The sequence below is a fragment of the Schistocerca piceifrons genome, chromosome 11 (genome assembly GCF_021461385.2).
Source record: "Schistocerca piceifrons isolate TAMUIC-IGC-003096 chromosome 11, iqSchPice1.1, whole genome shotgun sequence".
Lineage (NCBI taxonomy): Eukaryota > Metazoa > Arthropoda > Insecta > Orthoptera > Acrididae > Schistocerca > Schistocerca piceifrons.
In genome coordinates, this window is record NC_060148.1 from 165923693 (window position 1) to 165948392 (window position 24700).

At 45.4% G+C, this 24700-nt stretch overlaps 1 protein-coding gene and 1 non-coding gene across 2 annotated transcripts in view; both read left to right on the forward strand.

The window, feature by feature from the left end:
• Nucleotides 1-24700, forward strand: part of LOC124720483 (eukaryotic translation initiation factor 2 subunit 3) — a 99340-nt gene that overhangs the window by 21155 nt on the left and 53485 nt on the right. The window contains exon 5 of the mRNA XM_047245844.1: nt 11091-11193. Within this exon, the coding sequence (XP_047101800.1) occupies nt 11091-11193 (103 nt within the window). The remainder of the gene's footprint in view (nt 1-11090; nt 11194-24700) is intronic.
• On the forward strand, nt 5334-5408 carry Trnat-ugu. Its single transcript has one exon. It is a non-coding gene; the product is annotated as a tRNA-Thr (tRNA).

The following is a 24700-nucleotide window of genomic DNA, read 5'->3' on the forward strand; positions in this document are numbered from 1 at the left end:
ATGACCCACTATGCCAGCCCTCTCATTTTCTACATTAATTTCAGTACACCCTGTAAATTCCTGCTTCAGGCACATCTTGCGATAGAATGAGACTCGTGGCATCAAAAGCAAACCGAATTGCACTTCCCTTATTCCTATACAAATTTTTTGACTTGCAGTTGGCAAAAGTTTGAAGACCTTGTAATTTTTTTGTACTTTGAGAATGATTCTGAGCTCGTTGACAATAGTTTGGCAAGTGTACTTGTCTGGTTGCAGTCTTTGTATGCATTTTTTTTATGTCCCAAACCTCTGTTCATACATGAATAACATTTATGAAATGTGTGGTTCTCTTGTTTGCCCACTTCTGCATTACTGTACACGAAATGCTCACAACAACAAACAACTGACAAAACGTGGAGCTATATGTACATGTGCAAACTTTAGAAGGGAAGTGAAAAAGTGTTGTTTTCTTTTAGACATTTGACTGTAGCTACATCAACAGAGCTGAGAGCGAGAGGAAAGCATTTACATTCAAAGACAAATATAGAAATTGCCATATAATGTGATCCACACTCCTCAGCAAAACATGCGCAACTATCAGCAGTATTGCCTGACCATCCTGTGTGTATTGCATCCGCATTGCAGCAATGTTGGCAGCAGTGCTGTCGAGGCCAAATACTGCCTTAAAATGTGGGCCTCGTAAGTGTACTGCAAGTCAAGTTGAGGACGATTACAACTGTCTACAGTTTTCATTACTCGTGACTCGCAAAAATAAGGGTTCGTTAAATCTGGAGATTCTGTTTCCTGTGGGAGTGTACTACAAAATTTCTGGACAGCGTACAGAAAAGTAGCAATCCTCCTGCGTGTTGTGGAAGTATTTCCTACCCAGTTCAGGAGTTCGTTCAGTTCTTCACTTCATTATGATAAAGTGTAGGCCCAACTGTACTGACTGGTCGCCATGTTGTCATCAGCCCTTAGGCATCACTGGATGCAGATACAGAGGGGCATCTGATGAGCACACCACTCTACTGGCTGTTGTCAGTTTTAGTGACCTGTAGCGCTACTTCTCGATCGAGTAGCTCCCGAAATGGTCTCGCGAGTGCTGTGTGCACCCCACTTGGCGACAGCACTCGGCAGACCTGTCGGAGCTCTAGCAGATCCCGACGGCACTTAAATTTGGTGGTAACAGGTATTACCACTGCGGCAATGCCATTGGGAATCTCTTTGACATATAACCCTGTATTAAATTTGGCAGTGTCATGTTCTTTCAATAGTTTATACTTTCTGTAGCCAAAGCATCGCTTTCTCCACTTCCGTTTTGAAACAACAGATTGTGGCGTTTTTTTAAAACAGTCCAATCAGTCATGATATTTTCAATGCTGATCCTCAGGGCAGTTTCACAGAGCTTGTCTTGCAATATGTTTCTGCATATAGGAGTGCTGCCACTTCTCATTCCTTGAAACTGCTTTAAAAGAATATTTTCCACATCATTGAATGTAGATGTACAAATGTTCATTCTTTTGGATCAAGAATCACTAGCTTCGGCCTTTAAGAACGCTTCCTTACTTTTCAGTGTGCCGTACATCCACACAGAGCCAAATAGTATTTCCGTGGTGTGTCAGATAGTTTTAAGTTAAGATACTCATTGACACAGTGATCGTAAGCGTTTGCTGAACTGTAAGTGTTCTACATTTGCAGGGTGTAGCTCCACAAAATTAAAATTGGTGATTTCAGGACTTCAGTAAATGAATGACTACACTTTAAAATTTCATAGACTGCATGATGGTGACATCAGATCACGTGGGCTAAGTCGCATGTTAGCAGAGCAGAAATAGATTTCAGATTCATTCAGTGCACATGCCGATACCACTGTAAGTGAAGTAGCGGTATTGACTACGGTTTAGGCATGTGTTGACCAATAGAATCGATGACCATTAACTGCGTCACACAGTACAAGGTACAATGCCTGAAACTGAAAGAAAGTGGAAGTTCATTCGGACGTGTTAAGGTTTGAGTAAAAAATTGGATTTTAATTTGCAGAATGTTTAGAGTTTATTTCTTAAAAGCAGAATCTTGGTTAAAATGGGGTACGGTAAGGGGACCTAGAATGCAAAAAGAATTTTTGACATTTTTGCAATTTTATCCCATTAGCAAATTTGCAATTTTCGTAATAAAATGGTAGATAAAGCACTTATAAATTTGCAAGGGAGGTGTGTGTGTGTGTGTGTGTGTGTGTGTGTGTGTGTGTGTGTGTGTGTGTGTGTGGGGGGCGCATGTGCGAAATATTAATATCATCTGCACCTGTTGAAACAGTTAAAAATTGTACGATTGTACACGCATCACTTCAAGATCAAATAGTTGGCAACTTTTTATATAGACAGGGTTGCCACAAGTTCTGGAAATGAGGGAATTTCAAACATATCAGGGAAAAATCTCGTTTTCTTCTCGGTAGCATGAAATTTATTGTTTACTGAGATGCTTTTTTGCTGGCTAGGTGTAGCTGAGTACGTGCGCTGCTTCCCGACTCTCTCTTTCCTACTGCTCCTCCCCTTCCCACCCTACACCTGCCCTCAGCTTGCAGTCACTGCTGCCACCGCTACTTGCTGCTAGCCTAGTAGTTGCCAATGAGAGGCAGGGCGGTGTGAGTAGTAGTTTGCTCGGAAGACACGACGGCCGGAGACGACGGTCGTGTGTGCACGAGTTGTGCCTGTGTGAATATGTGTGCGCTCTGTTTTGCTGACAAAGGCTGTGGCCAAAAATTTTGTAGTGAGAGTGCGATTGTCTTTTCTATGTGCCTGTCTGTGGATGGGCGATCATCTTCAGTCACTTGCTACCTGTGCTCATTAGTATTGATTCTCAGAGTATTCACACAAGGTACGTGTTGCTCAGATTGGTCACTGCAGTCCCATTTCATCAATACAGTGTACACGACACTCAAATAGCTGGCCACAAGATTGGACTTCCGTGACGGGCCAAAACCGCAGGCCACTTCTGTGGGTGTGTCTAACAGATCGGGCCTGCCGATCTGAAGCGCACAGTTTCCCACCGATGTGCGGGCTCTGCCTGTCGGATCTAGTCTCAGCGATCGGCCCGCAGGCCGGGTGTAATGTGGTGGATTTTCACAGTTTATCCACAGGCCAGGACTGCAGTGCTCATCAGAAGGCCAGAGGCCACGGGTGATGGATTTCAGGAATTGCGACTGTCTCACCACAATGCATTGTACAGTCTGGCATTTTATAGATATTTTATTTGTTCTAGTACATTTTGGCACTTCAAAAGTAGTTTATATATTGGAAAGTATGGACGATAAGAAGAAGAAAATTGTCAGTCGCTGACAGTTTGTACGCTATGTATTCGTAGATTTCTCGAAAGAAAAATCACAAAATTGTGTAAAATAATAGATATAACACATTGGGTAATAATTGACAATAATGGACATTGTAGAACCAACATTTTATTTGTGGACACATACAGTGTTGGTTTACACAACTCTTCCCCACCTTATACATTTCTTTCAAGAGGCCTACTTTTTTGTGGTTATTTCTGAAAGCAGTGAAGGTATTTGTAAATCTTTCTTGTGATTCCAACGAAATGCGTATTTTTACCACCAAATCTGTTTTGCTTTATTGGAATAAAATTACGTCAGTGGTCTTACTGAAACATATATACCATTTGGCTTACTTTCTCCATTTAAAAGCAGTTCGTGACACAAGATGTTGATGTTTGTACTTAAGATTTTTGCTCACATGTGTAGAAAGACAGAAAGCCTTACCTTTTTTTTTTGTCAACTTTTGTCTTTATTTACCCTTGAGATCTCAAAATTTGCCAGGGAAAAGTGCTAAAACTATTCTGGAAATAACAGAGAATTTCACTTGGGGAAACTTGTGGCAACCCTGATAGAAAGATGTTGATTGCAATATTACAAAAGTGAAATTATGTTGTTTTTGTGTATAGTAGTGTCGAAAACAGTACTGCAGCTTTTTGTAGTCTAAACCCCTGCAGTATGTTAAAGTTTCAAGAATTCTGTTGCTGTAGCATCCAGTGTGGAACTGGAAAGGTAATTGACTTTTGGATATTGAAAAACATTGTTATAAATTAAATCAGTGAGCTAAGAAAAACATACCTGTGGCCTTAACTATGAAGGTACAGGTGATGTAATGGAAGCCTCTGCAGCTATTTGAAATTTTTGGTCGGTCCGTGATAGAAACGGCTGTGTGTTACTGTTGAGTTCTTAGGTGGTGGAGACTCAAAAGCATGCAACGGTGCACTAGGAGGTTTGCGTGATGGTAATAATAATATCATCATCGCAAAGCTGGAATGTGTAGAAATTTCCTGCCAGATTAAAATTGTGTGCCGGGCAGAGATTCGAATTCAGGGACGTAGCCTTTGGCGGGCAAGTGCTCTACCATCTGAGCTACCCAAGCACGGCTCGCACTCTGTCCTAACTGCTTCACTTCTGCCAGTTTCGTATCGGCACACACTCCACTGCAGAGTTAAAATCTCATTCTGGAATGTGTTGATCACCTAGAGAAGGGTATGGGCACCAGGCCGAGGGAGTTGACACTAAGTTTGAGAAACCAGGAACTTTCTGACAGTAAAGTCGTAAGTGGTTGTTTGGCAGACAAAGTTATTGATGAAATACAGCAGTACTGTAGGATAACCATTAGGAATAACATTGATGATTTGTTCAGAGTAAGGCAGCCACAAACTGTAACAGATGACAAACCAATACATCTACATTATCCTGTGGGACCAAAATCGTGGTGCAAATAATGCAACAGCTAGTACTCAGACACTTCATACAGCAAGAAACATTCTATCCCAGCAGCAGTCATGGAAGGCATAAATCCCACTTACAGAGACCTGGCTCATCCTGAATTGTTGAGGAAGTGTCCACAAGGACAGACACAGAACCCATACGAGCCTTTCATCGATCTCGTATCTGCTCGCGTACCAAAAGATGTTTTTGTTGGGAGGATGACACTAAAATGGGGGGACACCTGTGATGCTGTTATTGTGTTTAATGATAGCAGTATTGCTAGGGGAAAGTGCTACAGCATATGGGAATTATTCCTAGAGTAAACTGAATCAAATTATTTCAATGAATGGTAAAGTTTCGCATCATAAATAGGTATACCCAGCAGAAATGGCCACTAAGTAGTCCAGGAGGGAGAAAAGAAAGAGGTCCATGGAAAAATGATCCAAAGGGTGATACACAGTATGGCGCAAGGTGCTTCTGAATGAGTAAAAATAAAAAATAAAACTATATATGACAGTAGTATCTGTTCCCGAAAGAACAGTTACCGTGGATGACCATGCAGCTTTGTTAGAAATGAAATGAGGATATCCTCTGTGCCTGCGGTGGCTCAGATGGATAGAGCATCTGCCATGTAAGCAGGAGATCCCGGGTTCGAGTCCCGGTTGGGGCACACATTTTCAACATGTCCCCAATGGAGTAGATCAACGCCTGCTTGCAGCTAGGGTATCCATTTAATCATCATTTCAAAAAATAAAACCTTTATTTAGTAAGGTGTCCGTTTCAAACTTAAGAAACCATTTTTGAAAATTTACATTTTCATTTGCATTATTTGCTAATTCTCAGGAACCATGTGGAATAGAGTATGCAAATTTTCAAGGAGTTGCAACAAATATACTGAGTCTACTGAGCTAAAATAGAAACATTATGTCAAGTATAATTAAAATTGTTTTGGAGAAGGTACAAGAAGTCATGAAAAATTTTAACCATGTAGTTACAAAATTATATTTCCCAAACCACAGGCTGAAATGGAATAATTTTAGTTCAGTACACGAAAAACATATTGTATAATGTCCTGTAAATGTTTCATGTTCATTGCTACAGTGGTTTCTAAAGTACAGGAAACTTAAGTGACAGAGTTTAACATTGTTGACACTAGATGTTCAACTTCCCGTTAAAAACATAGAGGAATAAAATTGTTTTTATGGGATTTTTTCCAGGACTGAAGGACATCTTCATTAAAAGTGAGATTTCCTTAAAAGCAGGTTCATTAATCAGGGTTTTATTGTTGAGAGTTTTGCAAAATTCTTGATCACAGCTACGCTGATACTTTGAAATGCCAGCCAGTCAAGAAATATTTTCGGGAATTGGCTTAAAATTTTTTATTTCAAAGGCCCCAGTTAAGTCTGTACAAGTTATCTCCCTTAGCAACTTCAGCTATGCATACGTTATCCGAGCTGCCTGCTTTTGGAACCGAAGCAGTTCTGTGTGGTTAAATCTGCTGACACCAGACGCCTTCAGCCCTCTGCCAAAGTTCGCTGGCGAATTCGTCACATCGCTTTAGCCAATAGTGAACTCGGGAGGCAGGTCACGTGTTTGGACACTGGATGGTTTGGAGAGCAGAACTCACTCACGTGTGTGGCCATTGGAGGGTTTGGAGAGCAGAACTCATTTGATCCAGGCCTCTACTAAAACAGATGTGTTTCTGGGGGGCAGAGCATCTGCCTCTGCGTTCCACGACTGACGACCAACAGAACGTAACATGAACTGCCTCCTCTCCCATTGCCTACTTTATTTAGTTTGTTGAACCTTCTAGATTGGCCTACACCTGGTAACTTCCTACCCGAGGCATGCCCCATGCATCCCTTACATTGAAATATATTCTCTTTATTTTACCATTTAGTATCAGCCCTGGACGCCCACTCCCAATTCCTGACAGCTCGACTACCTGTACTATACCGTCAGTGGAGCAGACACGGAAGAAATATTTTGTTTCTCAGTTTGATGTTAGTTAGTGAACATAATAGGACCTGGTGATTGGTTAAAGACTTTTATCACTCATCCGGGTCTCAGCTGGCTGCTATGCTATAATCAGTGTAGGTTTTTTAATATGTGTGCAGTATAGAAATATTTGGTGGTCATGCTTGCATGATATATTTAGAGGTCTAATGATGAAACATATCATCAGATACCACTTTGAGGATTAGTCACATTACACATCCAGACTCTGCAAGCCATCTGACATGAGTGTGAGGATGTGGTTACTTCTGTAATCACTAGCTAATCCCAAAATTCCCTTTTTCATTGAGGAATGGTGTGTGGGATGAATGATTGTCGGTAGACGTCTGTACGAACTCTGATTTCTCTTGATTTTCTCATCGTGGTCATTTTGCAAGAAATTTGTGGGAGGAAGTAATATGTTACCAGACACTTCGTCGAACGTTTCCAGAGCAATGCTATCCGTGATGCACACCTGTGTCGTATTGTCTACAAATTGAATCTGTTGAGCATCTCTAAAGCTACGTTTACACTGGGGGATTTGTTCCGGAGATTTGTGCCCGGCACAGGCTGCAGAGAAAAGTATCTCGCGACCTAGTCCAGAGACATGTGCCTGTCACAAGCAGCCGACGTGAGTGTTCTTACTGGTGACATGTTTCACGGAAAATGGTGTCCAATGCAGAACTTCTATTTCTCTGTGTTAGCACTGTGAATATAATTGTAAAAAAAGAGAATCTGAGAAATGAATGTAGATGTTGGGATGCGTAACTTTTTCCATAAATGATGTAGTCGTGGAGCTTACTGTTCAGTGACGAGTGACCCGAAAGTTGAAGACAAACAGGATTTCAAAAATTTTGTTCGTGTCTCTACAATGGACTTTGAAGTATTACTAAATATGATAGCTCAATACTACACACTGAAGGATACAAAGTTTTAGAAGCTGTAACTGCTGCTGGACAGCTTGCAGTTACATTACATTTTTTAGCAATTGGAGATTCGTACAGCTCCTCGATGTACATGCATAGCATTTCCAACCCCAAAATCAGTCAAATCATTATAAAAAGTTTGTCAGGCTAATAAAGGCACTTAAAAGGTAAATTGAGGTAGGAACTTGTTATGCTTACTGATATTTTATTTAAAACTAAATGCCATTAACTGCAGTTATAAACAAATTGATTTGGACAATAAAACATTAGTTGTCCTCAGTTAAATATAAATATTTTCCAGCTGCCCCTCATTTGTGTCAGCTGGTGCAGAGTTTCCGTTATTGCCCTTGATTCATTCTGTAATTCATCTAATGTTTCAGGTTTGCCTCAAGAATGTTCTTTATCCTCTCCTACAGGATCGTAAGGCATTTTATGTTTCAAAATTCTCGATGTTAACATTCCATATATTTTGCGAATGATGTAAACTTAGGATAAGTTTGGCCTTCTTGCGCTGTGGACTTTGAGGTGGCTCCGAATGAGTACTCGAAGTACTGGTACTTCATTCCTCCTCCAGCAGTTCTGTTTCCTCTTTGACACTTGTCTCTTCTGATGTAACCCCCCCCCCCCCCCCCCCCCAAAAGAAAAGGAAAAACACATTCTTCAGATTTTTTGTTTATTTTTGTTTATTATTGAGGATACCGATTGCTGGAGCACAGTTGAACGAAACTCCTCAAGAGAATTTGAGATTAGGTGGAACTTTCCTCACTGCATAAGGGCTTTAGGTGGAAAACATTTGCAAACTACCGAGCGAGGCGGTGCAGTGGTTAGCACACTGGACTCGCATTCTGGAGGACGACTGTTCAATCCCGCGTCTGGCCATCCTGATTTAGGTTTTCCGTGATTTCCCTAAATTGCTCCAGTAAATGCCTGGATAGTTCCTTTGAAAGGACACGGCTGACTTCCTTCCCAGTCCTTCGCTAATCCGATGAGACCGATGACCTCGCAGTTTGGTCTCTTTTTCCCCAAACAACCCAACCCAACAATTTGCAAACTGTTAATCCTGCTCATGCTGGAAGCACTTGCTGCAACTATATAGACACATTCTGCATGGTGTTAATGGCATTAGTGGATGCCGATTACCAGGTTCTTTATGCAGGTGTGGGAGTACAAGGGTGTTTTTCAGATGGAGGTGTATTTAACCATGCATCCTTTAACAAAGCCCTTCAAGCAGGTGAGCTGCACATACCAGGACGGTAATCTCTGTCTGGTAGAGCACCCCTTATATAATTGTTGCAGATGATGCTTTTGTACAACAAGAATATGTCATGAAACTCTTTCCAGGTAATCATAACAAAGGAAGAACATTTAACTACGGCTCTGTAGAGCCTGGCGAGTTGTCAAAAATGCCTTTGGAGTTTAACTCTCTGTTTGCCATTTTCTATGAAAACCTATTAATCTTGAGCCCCATAAAGCAACTATTGTGACTTTGTGCTGCGTTCATCTTCATAACTTCCTAGAAACAAAAAGCTTGTATACTTTATTCACCACCTGGCAGTTTACATACTGATAACCTAGCAGGGGCGACTGTAGAACCAGGGAGGTGGAGAGCACCCCCCCCCCCCTCCCCCGCCCGTACCACCACCATTTACATTGCTATGAAGACTCGGTAGAAATGTTGCCGAGGACGGTAAGCAAATTAGAAATGAGTTGCAGCATATTTTGTCACTACTGGCAAGTGGAGTGGCAAAATTTGTTTGCTTCGCGTCGATGATAGTTCAGTGATAACTATGAAGTTCATTGAAAAGGCTTTCCTTTTCAAGCACTACTGTAAACAACACATTTACATTCTTCGTTGTTATGCAGATAAATATCTGTGATAAAAATGATGTAAAATAAGTATGCTCTAACTTCCCTCAAACGTGTATAAACTCATTCTCAGGCTGTTTATGTCCTTGAGGAAGTGCAGTGAATTGTATGCCTGAATATGTAAAACTATTCTCTGCCGGATCCTGATGTGTTTGAAGATAAAGATTTATTGTATTCTCGGAGGAATTGGGACCTGAGGTTATGAAGTTTGCTGTCTCTCTCCCTTTATCCGACACGCCGATTAAAGACATTAGCTGGTGAGTTTCATCATTTTTGGAATTGCGGGTTTCATGATCTGGGGATGTTAGATCCCACAACGAGCATCTTTTGTGAATTCTTCAGTCCGTTTTACTGTATTATTTTTTGTCCACTCCACCTTGACAAACAAATGGAAAACAAGGTTATTCTGATTACTATGGAATGTATACGGCTATAATCTACTTGTATGCTTGTACCCAAGATGGAACATCACAGGTCTGCCTGTGAGCTGCGCATGTGCAGTTGATGATGTATCTGGGATTTGTGCGGTGTTTTAGACGAGCCAACGGATACAGGACCATGTGCCAGAACGGAGTATTTCTCAGAGTTCTAGCATCGGATGTTGCAGGAACTTGCAGCTTGGGCCACGCCTCATTGGCTGCACGAGCCGGGCATAAATCTCCACAACAAATCCCACAATGTGAACATAGCTAACACTCATGTTTGCGCGCTCTCTCTCTCTCTCTCTCTCTCTCTCTCTCTCTCTCTCTCTCTCTCTCTCTCTTCCCCCTCCCCTTCCCCCCCTCCTTCTTCTGTAAATCATACTTGGCTATGGGGCTGACAAACAGTAGTAGCAAATCGGACGATCGAGTGTTTTATAAGTCACTTCTTTTGCGAATGAAGTGCATTCCCTTAGGATTCTTCCAGTAAATCTCAGCCTCGCATGATCTTTCCCTAAAATTTTTGTTACTTGTGTGATACACTGTTTCAATAATGTTGATACAATGTGTCCACTAAACAGACTTTTGTAATTATTCTGAGAAAAAAAAGTAATGGAATGGTGTGTTCACTTTACTAAAATATAATTTTTTTTCTTAGCTGATGGTCTTGAAGGTGCCATCATCTTCTTTTCAGGGATCATCACGGTTACTTTCTGGAGAAAGAAATAAAAATTTTATGGGATTGTAAATATTAGTTGGGTCACTAACAAAAAGGTGAAAAAGTTTTCACACTTTTAATATCTATATTAGGAAACATTTGCGTGATTGACAGAACATGCAGTATTCAATTTCCAACTTTAACTCTGTTACATCTATGTAACTGTTTGGGCACCCTCTATTGTGAATTGTGTTTGTTTCATCTCACTTTATCACATACTCTACAGTGGTGAACTACCTGTAACGTTTTGTTTGACCTTGCACTTGAAGCCGTTGCATTTTTCCAATAGTGATGTTCCTTAATAGAAGTATTTTTATAGGTGTAAACTTGGAGTGTGTTTCAGGATTTTCTCACCAAATTTTCCTGTGAAATTACGCATTACTTTTTCTTAGTCGTTTACAGAGTTGTGCGATGCTTGGTGGTTGCAGGTCGTCCGGCACGTATCGTTTGTGGATTGCCCGGGTCACGACATTCTTATGGCGACCATGTTGAACGGTGCCGCCGTGATGGATGCAGCGCTCCTGCTTATAGGTAAGTGGATATTGTGTCCCTGTCTCCCTGTACTGTGCGTAATGTGATTTAGCACACTTGTTCCTTAAAAATGTTGCATGCGACAAAAGAACTTCTGATTCTTATACATGCAGTGACCAGGGCTATAGAGAAGTAGGTTTTTGCTGTAGTACATATGTGTGTGTATATTATTTAAGTCAAAACAGTTACAACTTTTAGTGCTATTTTTTGACAGCATAGTTTTCTGTTCTTAAGAAGTTAAAGAATGAACAATTTATATGTTTATAAAAATCATTGTAACAGTATTATGAAAGGGAAAGTTCCTACTCACCATATAGCGGAGATGCTGAGACGCAGGTACTCACAACAAAAAGACTGTCACAAATAAAGCTGCATGTCTACCCTCTTGCTATTTTTTCCCCTCCCTTGGGGAACATGTCTGGGGTGTTATTGGAAATGTTCTGCATTGTCCGTCACCGACATTAGAACCGTCTCGCCACCAGTTATTCGTTCCCTTATTTTTCTTTGTTTCCCTTCTCCTGTCCTTGCTCCGATTTGGTGTTTGAGGATCCTCTTTTTCTTCTTCCTCCCTGTGCGCTCCTGAAGGCCGGCCCAGGCGTCTCAAGCGCAACATGTGAATGGGTAATGCGTAATTCCCAGCCCCGGGTCGACAGGTAGGGTTCGCACGCAGCCCCTGGTACAGGCCGGGCCCGGGGAGGGGTGATTGCCTGAGCTGCTACCTTCCAAAATCGCTGATTGTTCCCTCTGTCAGGTGTTCAGTATGTGTGACCTGAAGTCTGAACAATCATCTAAGGCAGGTGTGCCCCCTTGTGAAGTGGGCCCCAGTTGGAAGGAGTGTGCCATTACAGACGCTGGGAATCGTAGGGGATTTTCTCGCAGTGAACCAATCACCTACACAATCGACATTTATGAAACGTAAACGGAATTAGGCTAACGATTGAAAGACTCTTTCAGCTGCTTCACAGTTCCTAGTGGTTTCACGTACTGAAGACAGTCAGTCCTTTGCAATGGTAAATCCGTTTATTATTCAGAAAAGTGTTGACGCAGTTGCCGGCCCTGTGAAATCCTGCTCTCATTTACGGACTGACGCTTTGCTTTTGGAGACTACTTCTGATTATCGAGTATAACAACTGCCTGTCACCGCGCTTCTCCACGGCTATCCTGTTTGTGTCGAGGCCCGTAGAACTTTGAATTCTTTCCGTGGTATTATTTACATTTGGCTGCTTGACGGTCTGACCGAGGCTGAACTCCAGTCTTGACGCAATTCGCGCACGGAGATGTGCTCTCCACATTTTTAAGTCATCCTACGATGGCAAACTGCATTCATTATAGGCAGATGCATGTCAGGGTATCATTGTCGTCCATCAGGTGATGAAAAATGTAGATACCTTCTTAGTGCACTCTCTCACCTCTGTTAGAGTTTTGCACCATCCGAGATGAAAGCAGGCTATGAAATTATCGCAGTCCGGCTGTACATTGCGAACTCGATGCACTGCTACCGTTGCCATCCTTTCAACCACACTAGAATTTCTTGTCAATACCCAGCCAAATGTGTAACCTGTGGTAGAGATTCACACGAGGGTGACTGTCCGCCACCTCCTACCCGCCGTACCGACTGCAGTGGCGGCCATGCCTCCTTCTCTGAGGATTGTTCTGTGTATCTTGAGGAGTGGGCTGTCCAGGAGATCTGGGTAAAGGAGAAAGTGGCTCACCCAGTCGCTCGCAAGTTGTTGGCCAGTCACAAACCCTGTGTTCTCCCGTCTGGCACTTACAGTTCTGTTGTTGTTACTCTCGCTCCGTGAAGGACAGGGTCACTCATACGTGTGACCCCAAATTCAGCTCTGAGGTTGTGAAATCGCCCAGTGTCGAGGTAGCATCACCGTCCCCTCGTCCAGCTGTGCGACGAGCCGTCAAGCTCTCGCCTCGAGGGGAGGAGCCAGCGGCTCCACGACCGGCCGGCCAGAAAGGACAGGAGTTCTCCCATGAAGACTTCCTACGTCCCTCCGGCCAACTGACACCCGAGTCTTCCTCTGCTAACCGGAAAGGCTCAAAGGAGGCCAACAGAGGCAAACGGTCTTCTCTTTCGCCGACTCGAAGATCCACTTCGACGGTGTCGCCACGTAATACACTAGCCCGGGCGGCCTACGTCTCGCTGGTGTGCACCACCGACTGTTTTTCTGCGCCGGACTCTGCAGACTGACAGCTCGAGAGAGCCGATGCTTATGTGAAACTCGTGAAGCGGGATCCTTCTGCTTCTGTGCCCTCAAGTGACGAGTCTTCACAGGCTGTCATTTGGCAGCCGCCCCCCAGGGGATCCACAACTCTTTTGTGGATACGTGCGTAGCGAGCACGGGGCCCCGAGCTAATGTGGCCTTCCTTCCTTTCCGGGCTGCATACCTTCCCTTTCTGCATCCTTCCTCATCCCCCATCTTCGCCCCCCCCCCCCCACCCCCCCTCACCTCTGGCTCTTTCCTTCCCTTTCTACCCCTTTGGGAGTATGGTTTGTGCCTACATCCGGAGACTGACGCTTGTAAATGTACCGCATTCTTCGCCTTCCTTGCTTGTATGTCTTCATCTTTCCTTTGTCCTTCTCTTTTCCTTACCTCTGCTCTTTACCCTTTTCTCCACTGCGGCGTTTGAGACCTCTCTTCTTTCCTTTCCCTTTCTCTTTCTTCCTCCCTGTGCGTGTCTGAAGGCCGACCCACGCACTTCCATGCGTAGCCGGTGACGGGGTGACGTGTAATTCCCCGCCCCGGGTAGACAGGTAGGACACGTACGTACCCCCTGGTAACGGCCAGGCCCAGGGAGGGGTCATTACCCGAGCTGATACCTTCCGAAAGTGCCGATTGGTCCCTCCGTCCGTTTGTCGGGAGGTGTGACCTGAGGTGTGAACAATCACCTAAGGCGGGAGTGCCCTCAGAGAGGGCCCCCACAAGGGAGGAGAGCGCCATCGGAGACGCCGGTAATAGTGGGGGATTCTTCCGCAATGGTTTCCTCACCTTCCACTATGTCTGCTCACAAACGTAAGTTCACTGAGTCTCAGCCACAGTCAGTTCTTCCATCATTGCCACAGTTCCTTGTTGTTTCTCGGTCTGACGAAGATCACGACTTCTCCACGGTCAACCCTTTCATTATTCAGAAAGGTGTCGACGCATTTGCAGGTCCTGTAAAGTCTTGTTCCAGATTACGGAATGGCACCCTGTTGTTAGAAACAGTCAGTGCCCTCCAGGCACAAAAATTGCTGCGTACCTCACTACTACACACCTTCCCTGTCTGGGTGGAACCGCACCGTACTTTAAATTCCTCGCGTGGAGTCGTTCATACACGCTCCCTCGATGGATTGTCTGACGAAGAAATTCAGCACTACCTGTCTGACCAGGGCGTAACGGCTGTTCATAGGGTTATGAAAAGGGTTGACAGGAACATAATTCCAACCCGCACTGTCTTCTTGACATTTGACAAAGTTCAACTCCCATCAAAAATCAAAGCAGGCTATGAGATAATTTCTGTTCGCCCTTACGTCCCAAACCCTACGCGTTGCTATCGGTGTCAGCGGTTCAATCACACCAGCGAGTCCTGTTCCAATCCGGCCAAATGTGTTACGTGTGGCAAGGATGCCCATGAGGGTGCTTGTCCACCTCCATCCCCTTGCTACATCAACTGTATGGGTGACCACGCTGCTTCCTCTCGAGATTGTCCCGTTTTTAAGGACGAAAAGCTCATCCAGGAAATTAGAGTAAAGGAAAAGGTGTCGACCTTTGCTGCTCGAAAATTATTCGCCAGTCGACAGCCTACCGTGCCTCAGAAAGGAAAATACAGCACTGTCCTTGCTTCTCCTCGGCCAACAAAGGAGGCGGCCATGCAGACTTGCGACCTCACCTTTAGTGCCACGGTCGTCAGATCGGCCAGCGCAAAGATCGCCCGTTCAACCTCACCACTTTCGCCTGCCCACTCTATGGCTCACCCTTCGTCGGGTTCTGCTAAATCTCGAGCCCAAAAGTCAGACACCAAGACTTCGAAAAAAGAGCATACTCGTGAAGAGTTTTTACGTACGGCAACTTCCCAACCATCGGTTCCTCCTTCCTCTAAAAATCATACTTCCAAGAAGGCTACAAAGAAACCCAGTTCCTCTCCTTCTCCGCCAAGGCGTGTCTATCTACAGCACCACCTGGTGGAAATCGCCCTCAGCCGTCTTCTGTGTCGCCGAGGCGCACTGCTGGCGGCCGATCAACCGGCCGATCGCTGGTGGCAGGAGCTGCTCCTGACCAACCTATGGATCAGGATCTTCTGCCTTTGGCTGAATGCCATTCCATGCTGTCGGTCACAAGCTCTGAGCAGTCGTTGAGTTGACAGCGACCTTGGTCACATTCCTCCATTTTCTGTTCACCCTATGTCCATTATCCACTGGAATATCCGCGGTATTCGAGCCAATCGGGATGAATTGTCGATCCTCTTACGATCCTACTCGCCGGTCATCTTCTGTCTTCAGGAAACAAAGCTGCGTCCCCATGACCGCTTTGTTCTCCCTCATTTTCAGTCCATCCGATATGATCTCCCCTCTGTTGAAGGCACTCCAGCACATGGAGGACTCATGATTCTTCTCCATGAAACTCTCCATTATCACCCAATCCATTTAAACACTTCCTTCCAAGCTGTCGCCGCCCGTCTTTCCCTTTCCGGATACACGTTCTCTCTTTGTACTGTATACATTCCATCGTCCACACCAATGGCACGAGCTGATCTCCTTCATCTTCTTGGTCAGCTTCCACCCCCATATTTGCTGGTTGGGGACTTCAATGCCCACCACCCGCTTTGGGGATCTACACATCCTTGTCCACGTGGCTCACTATTGCTAGACGTCTTCCACCAAGCAGATCTAGTTTGCCTCAACACTGGGGTCCCTACATTTTTGTCTGCCTCCACGACAAATTTATCTCATTTGGACCTTGCGGTCGGTACTGTTCCGCTAGCTCGGCGCTTCGAATGATTCGCCCTTGATGATACACACTCGAGTGACCACTTTCCATGTGTCGTTAGACTGCAGCCTCAACTGCCCTACATGCGCCCGCGACGCTGGAAGTTTGCCCACGCCGATTGGACACTTTTTTCGTCTCTAGCGACATTCGATGACCATCACTTTCCCAGCGTCGACGATGAGGTCACACATATTACCGACGTTATTCTTACAGCTGCAGAACATTCAATACCACGCACCTCCGAATTGCCCCGGCGCCCCCCAGTTCCTTGGTGGAACGAGGCATGCCGTGATGCAATACGTGAGCGGCGACGTGCTCTTCGCGTTTTCCGCTACCATCCTACTGTGGCCAACTGTATCCACTATAAGCAGTTCCGAGCGCGATGCCATCGTGTCATCCGCGATAGCAAGAAGGCAAGCTGGAAATTCTTTATTAGCTCATTTAACACCTTCACTCCCTTTGGAGTCAGCTTCGACGGTTCTCAGGCGCGCCTAGTTTCTCCCCGGTCTCTGGGCTCACTGTCGCGCATGACACATTAGTGGACCCCGTCGCAATTTCTAACTCGTTGGGTCAACACTTTGCTGAGATTTCGAGCTCTTCAAATTACCCACCAGCGTTTCTCCCGAAGTAACGTGCAGCGGAAGTGCGACCTCTTGCTTTCTCCTCTCAAAATCGCGAAAGCTACAATACTGTTTTCTCCTTGCGGGAACTCCAACATGCACTCTCTTCTTCTCGCTCCTCCGCCGCAGGACCGGATGGTATCCACGTCCAAATGTCGCTGCATTTATCAACCCATAGTCTGCGTTACCTCCTTTGCCTTTATAATCGAATTTGGGCCGATAGTACTTTTCCCAGACGATGACGGGAAGCTATCGTCGTTCCTGTTCCGAAACCTGGAAAGGACAAACATCTCCCCTCTAGCTATCGCCCCATTTCTCTCACGAGTAGTGTCTATAAGGTTTTGGACCATATGGTGAATTACCGTTTAGCGTGGTGGCTCGAATCCCGCAGTCTTTTAACACCTGCCCAATGCGGATTCCGAGAGCATCGTTCTGCAGTTGACCATCTTGTTGCTCTCTCCACTTATATAATGAACAATTTTCTCGGGAAACGCCAAACAGTAGCAATATTTTTTGATCTGGAGAGAGCATACGATACGTGTTGGAGGACAGGCATCCTCCGCACACTGTTCTCTTGGGGCTTTCGAGGTCGGCTGCCCCTTTTTCTTCGCGAATTTATGGCAGAGCGCACGTTTAGGGTGCGGGTGAACACTACTCTCTCCCGTACTTTCTCCCAAGAAAACGGGGTACCCCAGGGCTCCGTGCTGAGTGTTGTACTGTTTGCCATTGCCATCAATCCAATTATGGATTGTCTCCTTCCTGATGTCTCGGGCTCCCTCTTTGTGGACGATTTTGCGATCTACTACAGCTCTCAACGGACCAGCCTTCTTGAACGACGTCTTCAAGGATGTCTCGATCGCCTCCACTCTTGGAGCATTGAAACAGGCTTCCGTTTTTATCCCAGTAAGACCGTTTGTGTTGATTTTTGGCGACGTAAGGAGTTTCTTCCACCCTCCTTACATCTAGGTCCTGTCAACCTTCCGTTTTCAAACGTCGCTAAATTCTTGGGTCTTATGTTTGACAGAAAACTGTGCTGGTCCTCCCACGTTTCCTATCTTTCGGTTCGCTGTCTGCAATCCCTCAACACCCTCTGTGTCTTGAATGGTACCTCCTGGGGAGCGGATCGAGTGGTCCTTCTACGCCTCTATCGCGCCTTAGTACGCTCGAAATTGGACTATGGAAGCATAGTCTACTCCTCTGCTCGGCCGTCTATTCTTCGGCGTCTTGACTCTATCCACCACCGTGGATTACGTTTAGTGTCTGGAGCTTTTTACACCAACCCTGTGGAACGCCTTTATGCTGAGACTGCTGAACCTCCGCTGTCCAATAGGCGAGCCATCTGTCTTCCATGCCTGCTAATCCAGCCCATGACATTTTTTTCGACGCCTCCTTTGATGTAGGGTATGCAGGCCGCCTCTCCTCCCTACTACCACCAGGAGTCTGCTTCTGTGAACTGCTCCATTCTCTTTCCTTCCGCTTTCCTAAAACCCTCTTGACAACTTGGGGTACAGCACCGCCTTGGCTCCGTCCCCAGATCTGCCTGCTCTGTGACTTTTGTCGATTTCTGAAGGATGGTACCCCTTCACTTGTTTATCGTCGGGCATTTGCTGCTCTATGTGCACAAATGACGGACGCCACATTTATTTACACCGACGACTCGAAAACATCGTTAGGTGTAGGGAGTGCCTATATTGTCGGCAACACCCCAAATCACTTTCGGCTTCCCGACCAGTGTTCGGTTTATACTGCGGAGCTTTACGCTGTTCTCCAGGCTGTCCACTACATCCGCCGCCATCAGCGGATACAGTACGTTATCTGCTCAGATTCTCTCAGCTCTCTCCTTAGTCTCCACGCTCTTTATCCTGTGCACCCTCTGGTCCACCAGATTCAGGACTGTCTGCGCTTGCTCCACCTGGGGGGCGTCTCGGTGGCGTTCCTCTGGCTCCCGGACACGTTGGTATCTGTGGAAATGAGACGGCTGATACTGCAGCCAAGGCTTCAGTCTCTCTTCCTCAGCCAGCTATTCAATTGATTCCCTTCACCAATCTACGGAGCGTTCTATGTCGACGTGTTGTTCATTTATGGCACACGCATTGGTCGACACTTACCCATAATAAATTGCGGGACATAAAAGCTCTTCCTTGTGCTTGGACCTCTTCCTCCCGAACGCGTCGTCGGGAAGAGGTCATTTTAACTAGACTCCGGATAGGGCACTGTCTTTTTAGCCATCGACATCTTTTAAGCGGCGATCCTCCCCCACTCTGTCCCCACTGCTCTCAGCTGTAGACGGTAAGACACCTTTTAATTGAGTGCCCCTATTTTAATCCGTTACGCACCCGTCTACAGCTATCGCCTGATATATCATCGATTTTAGCAGATGACACGCGCTCAGCCGACCGCGTTCTCAAGTTTATTAGTGCCAGTGAAATGACGTCAGTCATTTGAAGCTTTTTTTGGGGACAACCAACCCCTTTCTGTAGTGGATTTTTAAGCCTTCCTTCTGCTTTTAGTTTCTCCAATTTTATGACTTTCGTTCCCATTGCTGCTGGTTTTCAATTTCGGTTTTTTACTGTTTCCTAAGTCACGGACCGGGCGCTAATGACCATAGAAGTTTTGCGCCCTAAAACCAAAACAAACAAACAAACTTGGCAGCCGCGGTGGTGACACCTCTCCGTTTCTTCCTCGTCGTGACTCTCCTCGGACAGAATGTTTGTGGCCTTCTGTCCCACAAGGGGGATTTACTGCTGCTTTTAGCAACCCAGTCTCCCCTTGTACTCCGCCTTCAGGAAACAAAATTGCGTCCTCACGGCCACTTTGAGCTTTCGCATTTCTTCCCTGTCCGTTTTGACCTTCCCCAAAAGTCGGCATTCCATCTGACGGGGGAGTCGAGCTACTCGTACGGGATGACATTCGTAGTCAACTTGGCTCCCTGACTACCCATCTTCGAGCTGTTGCAGTTTGCTATTTTTTTCCTCACCTGACTTTTTCCTTTTGTTGCATTTATCTCTCTCCATCATTCGAGGTCACCAGGACTGACTTTCTTCAGCTTATTGGGCAGCTATTTCATCCGTTTCTGCAGCTCGGTGACTTTAACGCACATCGTCCTCTTTGGGGTTTTCCCAGAATCTGTCAGTGAGGTGCCCTCTTGGCTTATCTTATTAATCAACTTAACCTCTTCTGCCTTAACAGTGGAGCACCCACATTCCTTTCTGACTTCTCACACACCTAGTCCCATTTGGACCTATCCTTCTACACTGCCCAGCTTGCCCATCGTCTCGAGTGGTCCGTTATTTCTGACACCTACTTGAGCGACCATTTCCGGTATGCTATCCGTTTGCTGACTCCTACCCCACCTGCGTACACACCCAAATGGCAGCTTACTAAGTCTGACTGGTGGCTTTACTCCTTCCTGGTGACCTTTGAAGAACGAGGTTTCCCAATTGCAATGACCAGGTTGAATATCTTACAAAAGTTATCCTTACTGCTGCGGAATGTTCCATTTCTCACACTTCCTCTTTACCGTGCTGTGTCCCAGTCCTTTGGTGGACCGAGGTGTGCCGTGATGCAATTCACGCGTGGAGATGTGCTCTCCACATTTTTAACCGTCATCCTACGATGGCTAAGTGCATTCGTTATAGGCAGATGCGTGCAAACTGCCATTGTGTTGTTCGGGATAGCAAAAAAGCTGTCTGGATTTCATTCACTAGTTCTTTTTACAGTTCCATCCCTTCCTGTGTTGTGTGGGCCAACCTTCACGGGTCTCTGGAACCGAAATCCGTTCCTCACTTTCTGGCCTGACAGTAGCTGATGATGTCGTCATGGACCCTATTCCTGTCTCTGACACCTTGGGCCTCCATTTTGTGGAAATTTCGTGCTCTTCCCACTATCAGCCTGCCTCTGTCCATCGGAAACAAGTGGAGGAAGCTCAGGTGATACCCTTCTCTTCTCAGAATCGTGAGTGCTACAGTGCTGCCTTTACTGTGAGGGAGCTAGATCGTGCTCTCAGTTTACCCCAGTCCTTTGCCCTGGGGCCAGATGCCGTCCACATTCAGATTTTGCAGCACATTTCTCTTGGAGGGAAGCACTTTCTGCTTAATACATGCAACCGCATCTGGGCAGAGGGCATGTTTCCCGGACGTTGGATGAAGCCACCGTAATACCCGTACCTAAGCCCGGTAAGGACAGAAACCTTCCTTCTAGCTACCACCCCATCTCCCTCACCAGCAGCGTTTGCAAGATGATGAAATGTATGATTCGTGCCCGGCTGGTATGGCGGCTCGAGTCTCACAATTCACTAAGCACTGCAAAATGTGGATTTTGAGCATGTGCTGTTCTGCAGTTTACCATCTCATTGCTTTGTCCACCCATGTCATGAAAGGTCTTCTGCTGAAATCTGGCTGTGGCTGTGTTATTTGATTTGGAGAAGGCCTATGATACCTGCTGGAGAACTGGTATCCTCTGTACACTCCACATGTGGGGCTTCTGTGGCCACCTGCCTCGATTCCTTTAGGAATTTTTAATAGGTGGAGTTTTCAAGGAGCATGTGGGTTCTGCCTTGTCTTGGACACCTTTATCCAGGAAAACGGTGTGCCTCAGGGTTCCGTCTTGATCGTCGTCCTCTTTGCTATCGCCATTAATCCTATAATGGTCTGTCTCCCGCCGGGCAACTCCGGCTCCCTTTTTGTTGACAATTTTCCCACGTATTGCAGTCCTCCGTGGACTTGTCTCACTGAGCAGCGTCTTCAGCATGTCTTGATCGTCTTTACTCCTGGAGCATCAACAATGGCTTTGTTTTTTCACTGACAGAACTGTCTGTATGAATTTCTGGCAGCCCAGTTGGATCCTCCCACCATCTTTACATCTTGGACCTGTTGCCCTTCTGTTCGTTGAAACTGCAAAATTCCTGGGATCATGCTCGATAGGAAAATATCTTTGTCCTCCCATGTATCTTACCTGGCAGCTCGCTGTACGCAGTCCCTCAGTGTCCTACATTTCCTCAATGGAACTTCGTGGGGTGAAGGTCAAAACACTGCCATCCATTTGAACTGGTCTTTTGTCCATTCTTAGCTAGACTATGGGTGCTTTGTTTATGTGTCTGCACGTCCATCCCTCTTACCCCGTCTCGACACTATCCACCATCGTGACATCCATTTGGCCACTGGCACCTTTTACACCAGCCCAGTTGAGAGTGTGTGTGCTGAAGCTGCTGAACTACCACTGTTCTACTGCCGTGACGTTCTCCTCAGCAGGTAAGCGTGCCATTTGTATACTGTGTGTGGCCATCCATCCTATACCTCCTTCTTTGATGACTCCTTTGGTCGCCGCTATGTTACCTCCTGGTGTCTACTTTTGGCACTTGTTATGGCGGCATACCTTCACACAACTTTCCCGGTGGGTGTGAAACCCTCACAACCTTGATTTTGTGCGGCAGCCTGTAGTCACCTTGGCCTTAATTCTCTTCCTAAGGACACCACTCCAGCCTCGGTCTATTGCCTTCAGTTTCATGACCTTCTCGTGGAACTGATGGCTCTCGGACTGATTGTGGTGTCAGGAGTGCCTTCGTCATTGGCACTGGCATTTTTCGATATCGGCTTCCGGCACACTGCTCAGTGTTTACAGGCAAGCTCTTCGCCCTGTATCAGTCCTCAGAGTACATATGGCGACACAGCCTTTTCAATTGTGTCCTCTGCTCAGACTCTCTCAGCGCACTTCAAAGTCTCTGTTCGCTGTACACCGCCCATCCCTTAGTGCAGTGGGTCCAGGAAAACCGTCACTTGCTCACTGTTGGTGGATCTACTGTGATGTTTCTGTAGGTCCCCGGTCATGTCTGTCTGCCAGGAAACGATGCTGCTGACGCTGCTGCCGAGGTTGCAGTCTCGTACCTCAGTCCACCGGTTCCTAGATTCCCTTCGGAGATCTCTGTGTTACCGTCTGTCAGGAGGTGGTGTCACTTTGGCATCACCATTGGTCCTTCCCTCATGGTAATAAGCTCTCGATTATTAAGCCCCTCCCAGCGGCTTGGATAACCTCCTCTCTGCCTTCCTGCCAGGATGTGATGATCCTAACTATGTTGCGTATTGCGCACTGCCTTTTTAGCCATCACCATTTGTTAAGTGGCTCTCCCCCGCCACTTTGTACACATTGCGCTCAAGTTTTACCTGTCCAACACTTCCTGGTGGAATGCCCATTTTTTAACAGTTAACATTTCCACTTGGGTTTGTCGTCTGTATTTTACAACCACTGCCTTCAGAATTTCAGAGAGAGTATTCCAATCAACAGTGTCAAAAGCTTTCTCTTAAGTCTGCAGACTTGTATTCCCTTTCCCCTGTCTCCTTTGCTGATTTTTATATTTTCTCCTTTCATCAGTTAAATTCAGTATGTCCTGTGATATCCAAGGATTTCTACTAGGCCTTGTCTCTATATGTATTCGATTCCCTCTGCTGCCTTTACTATTGTGTTTCTCAGCATTAATTTAGTTTAGTGACACTATATTCAGAAATTTTATGGACGCACAAAAGTGGGAGAGCTGTCTCATGTAATAATTGAATTAATCTTTGTGGAAGTCGACATTACTTAATACTTGTATAATTAGTTACACTTTCCGTGATATAAAAACAAAAAGATTTTACACATTCCTCCACTCGTGTTACACAAATCAAAACCAAACCACATATTCAGTTAAGGAAAATAGAACATTGATTGTCTGCACTGTTTCAGTTCTTGTTTGTTTCTCACACCTGCTCCACTCAGTTTTCTCCACATGACGACTCCCACTTCTGCTTCTTACAATTTCCTGATCCATTCTTGATCGTTCAGTATCTCCTGGCTAATCAGTCTTGTCTATCACCTGCTGCTGCTCTCCAGTGGCAAACACGAGAGTTGTCCAAGTGTATTGTATGAACTTGTCCCATTTCGAGCTCATCCTCTGAACGAACTGATTGATTTTGATGAAACCTGTCACAGTTTGAGACACGCAGTTCAGTGTCAGAAATTGCTTTCACACTAATACACTGTAACAGGGCAGTTCTTTAGTAATGTTAAGAATCAAATTTCCTTTTTATCACAGTAATATTGAACTGTAACTGTTTGGCCCCAGCCTTCATTTCTTCCTTTGGTATGTTTTGTTAGTGAGTTACTAAAGGAGAGTCTACAGAAGTACGGCTGGAGTCAAAGTAAATACAAATGGAGAGATTCAACTAATTCTATGCACAACATTAATAATGTGCCATGCTGTGTGTGTCTCTATACATCCCACTCTGAAATAAAAATTATTGAACCAGGAAAATCTAAACACTTTCTTCTAGCTGAAATGATGTCAAGCATATCTACATCTTCTCTCCCCGAGCATCTTTCAGCGTTTGGGTAACCCTTTCCTGTCAAATTAGGAAATGATGCAGAGGAAGAACAACTGAATGAGAGCCAACAAGTTTAAGATTTTCTCATCTTGCTCACTTGACTACATGCACACGGGAGTAAATAACATATTGCTCTACTCTTCTGCAAATGTATGCTCTCGAAATTTCAATAGTAAACCACTCAGTGGTGTACAGTGCCTATCTCGTAGTATCTGCCTCTGGAGTTGGCTCAACATCGCAATGATGTTTTCTCATTAACTGAACGAGCTCGTGATAAAAATGCGCTGCTCTTCTTTAGACATTCTCTCTTTTCTGTATTGATCCTACCTTATGAGGTTGACAGACAGAGCAGCGCTATTGGAGTAACAGTGAAAGTAGGGCATTTAAAGCTGGTTCTTTCCTGCATCGACTAAACTTTGTGGTGATCTGTCCAAGGAATCTGTCGCCTGCCTCTCCTAGGACTAAATATTGTGAAGTTCTGTCAGAGTGTAAATAATTTAGGAGTAAAAGTAACAACTAACCAAACAGTAGAGGCATTGTGTTGCTGGCAATCATA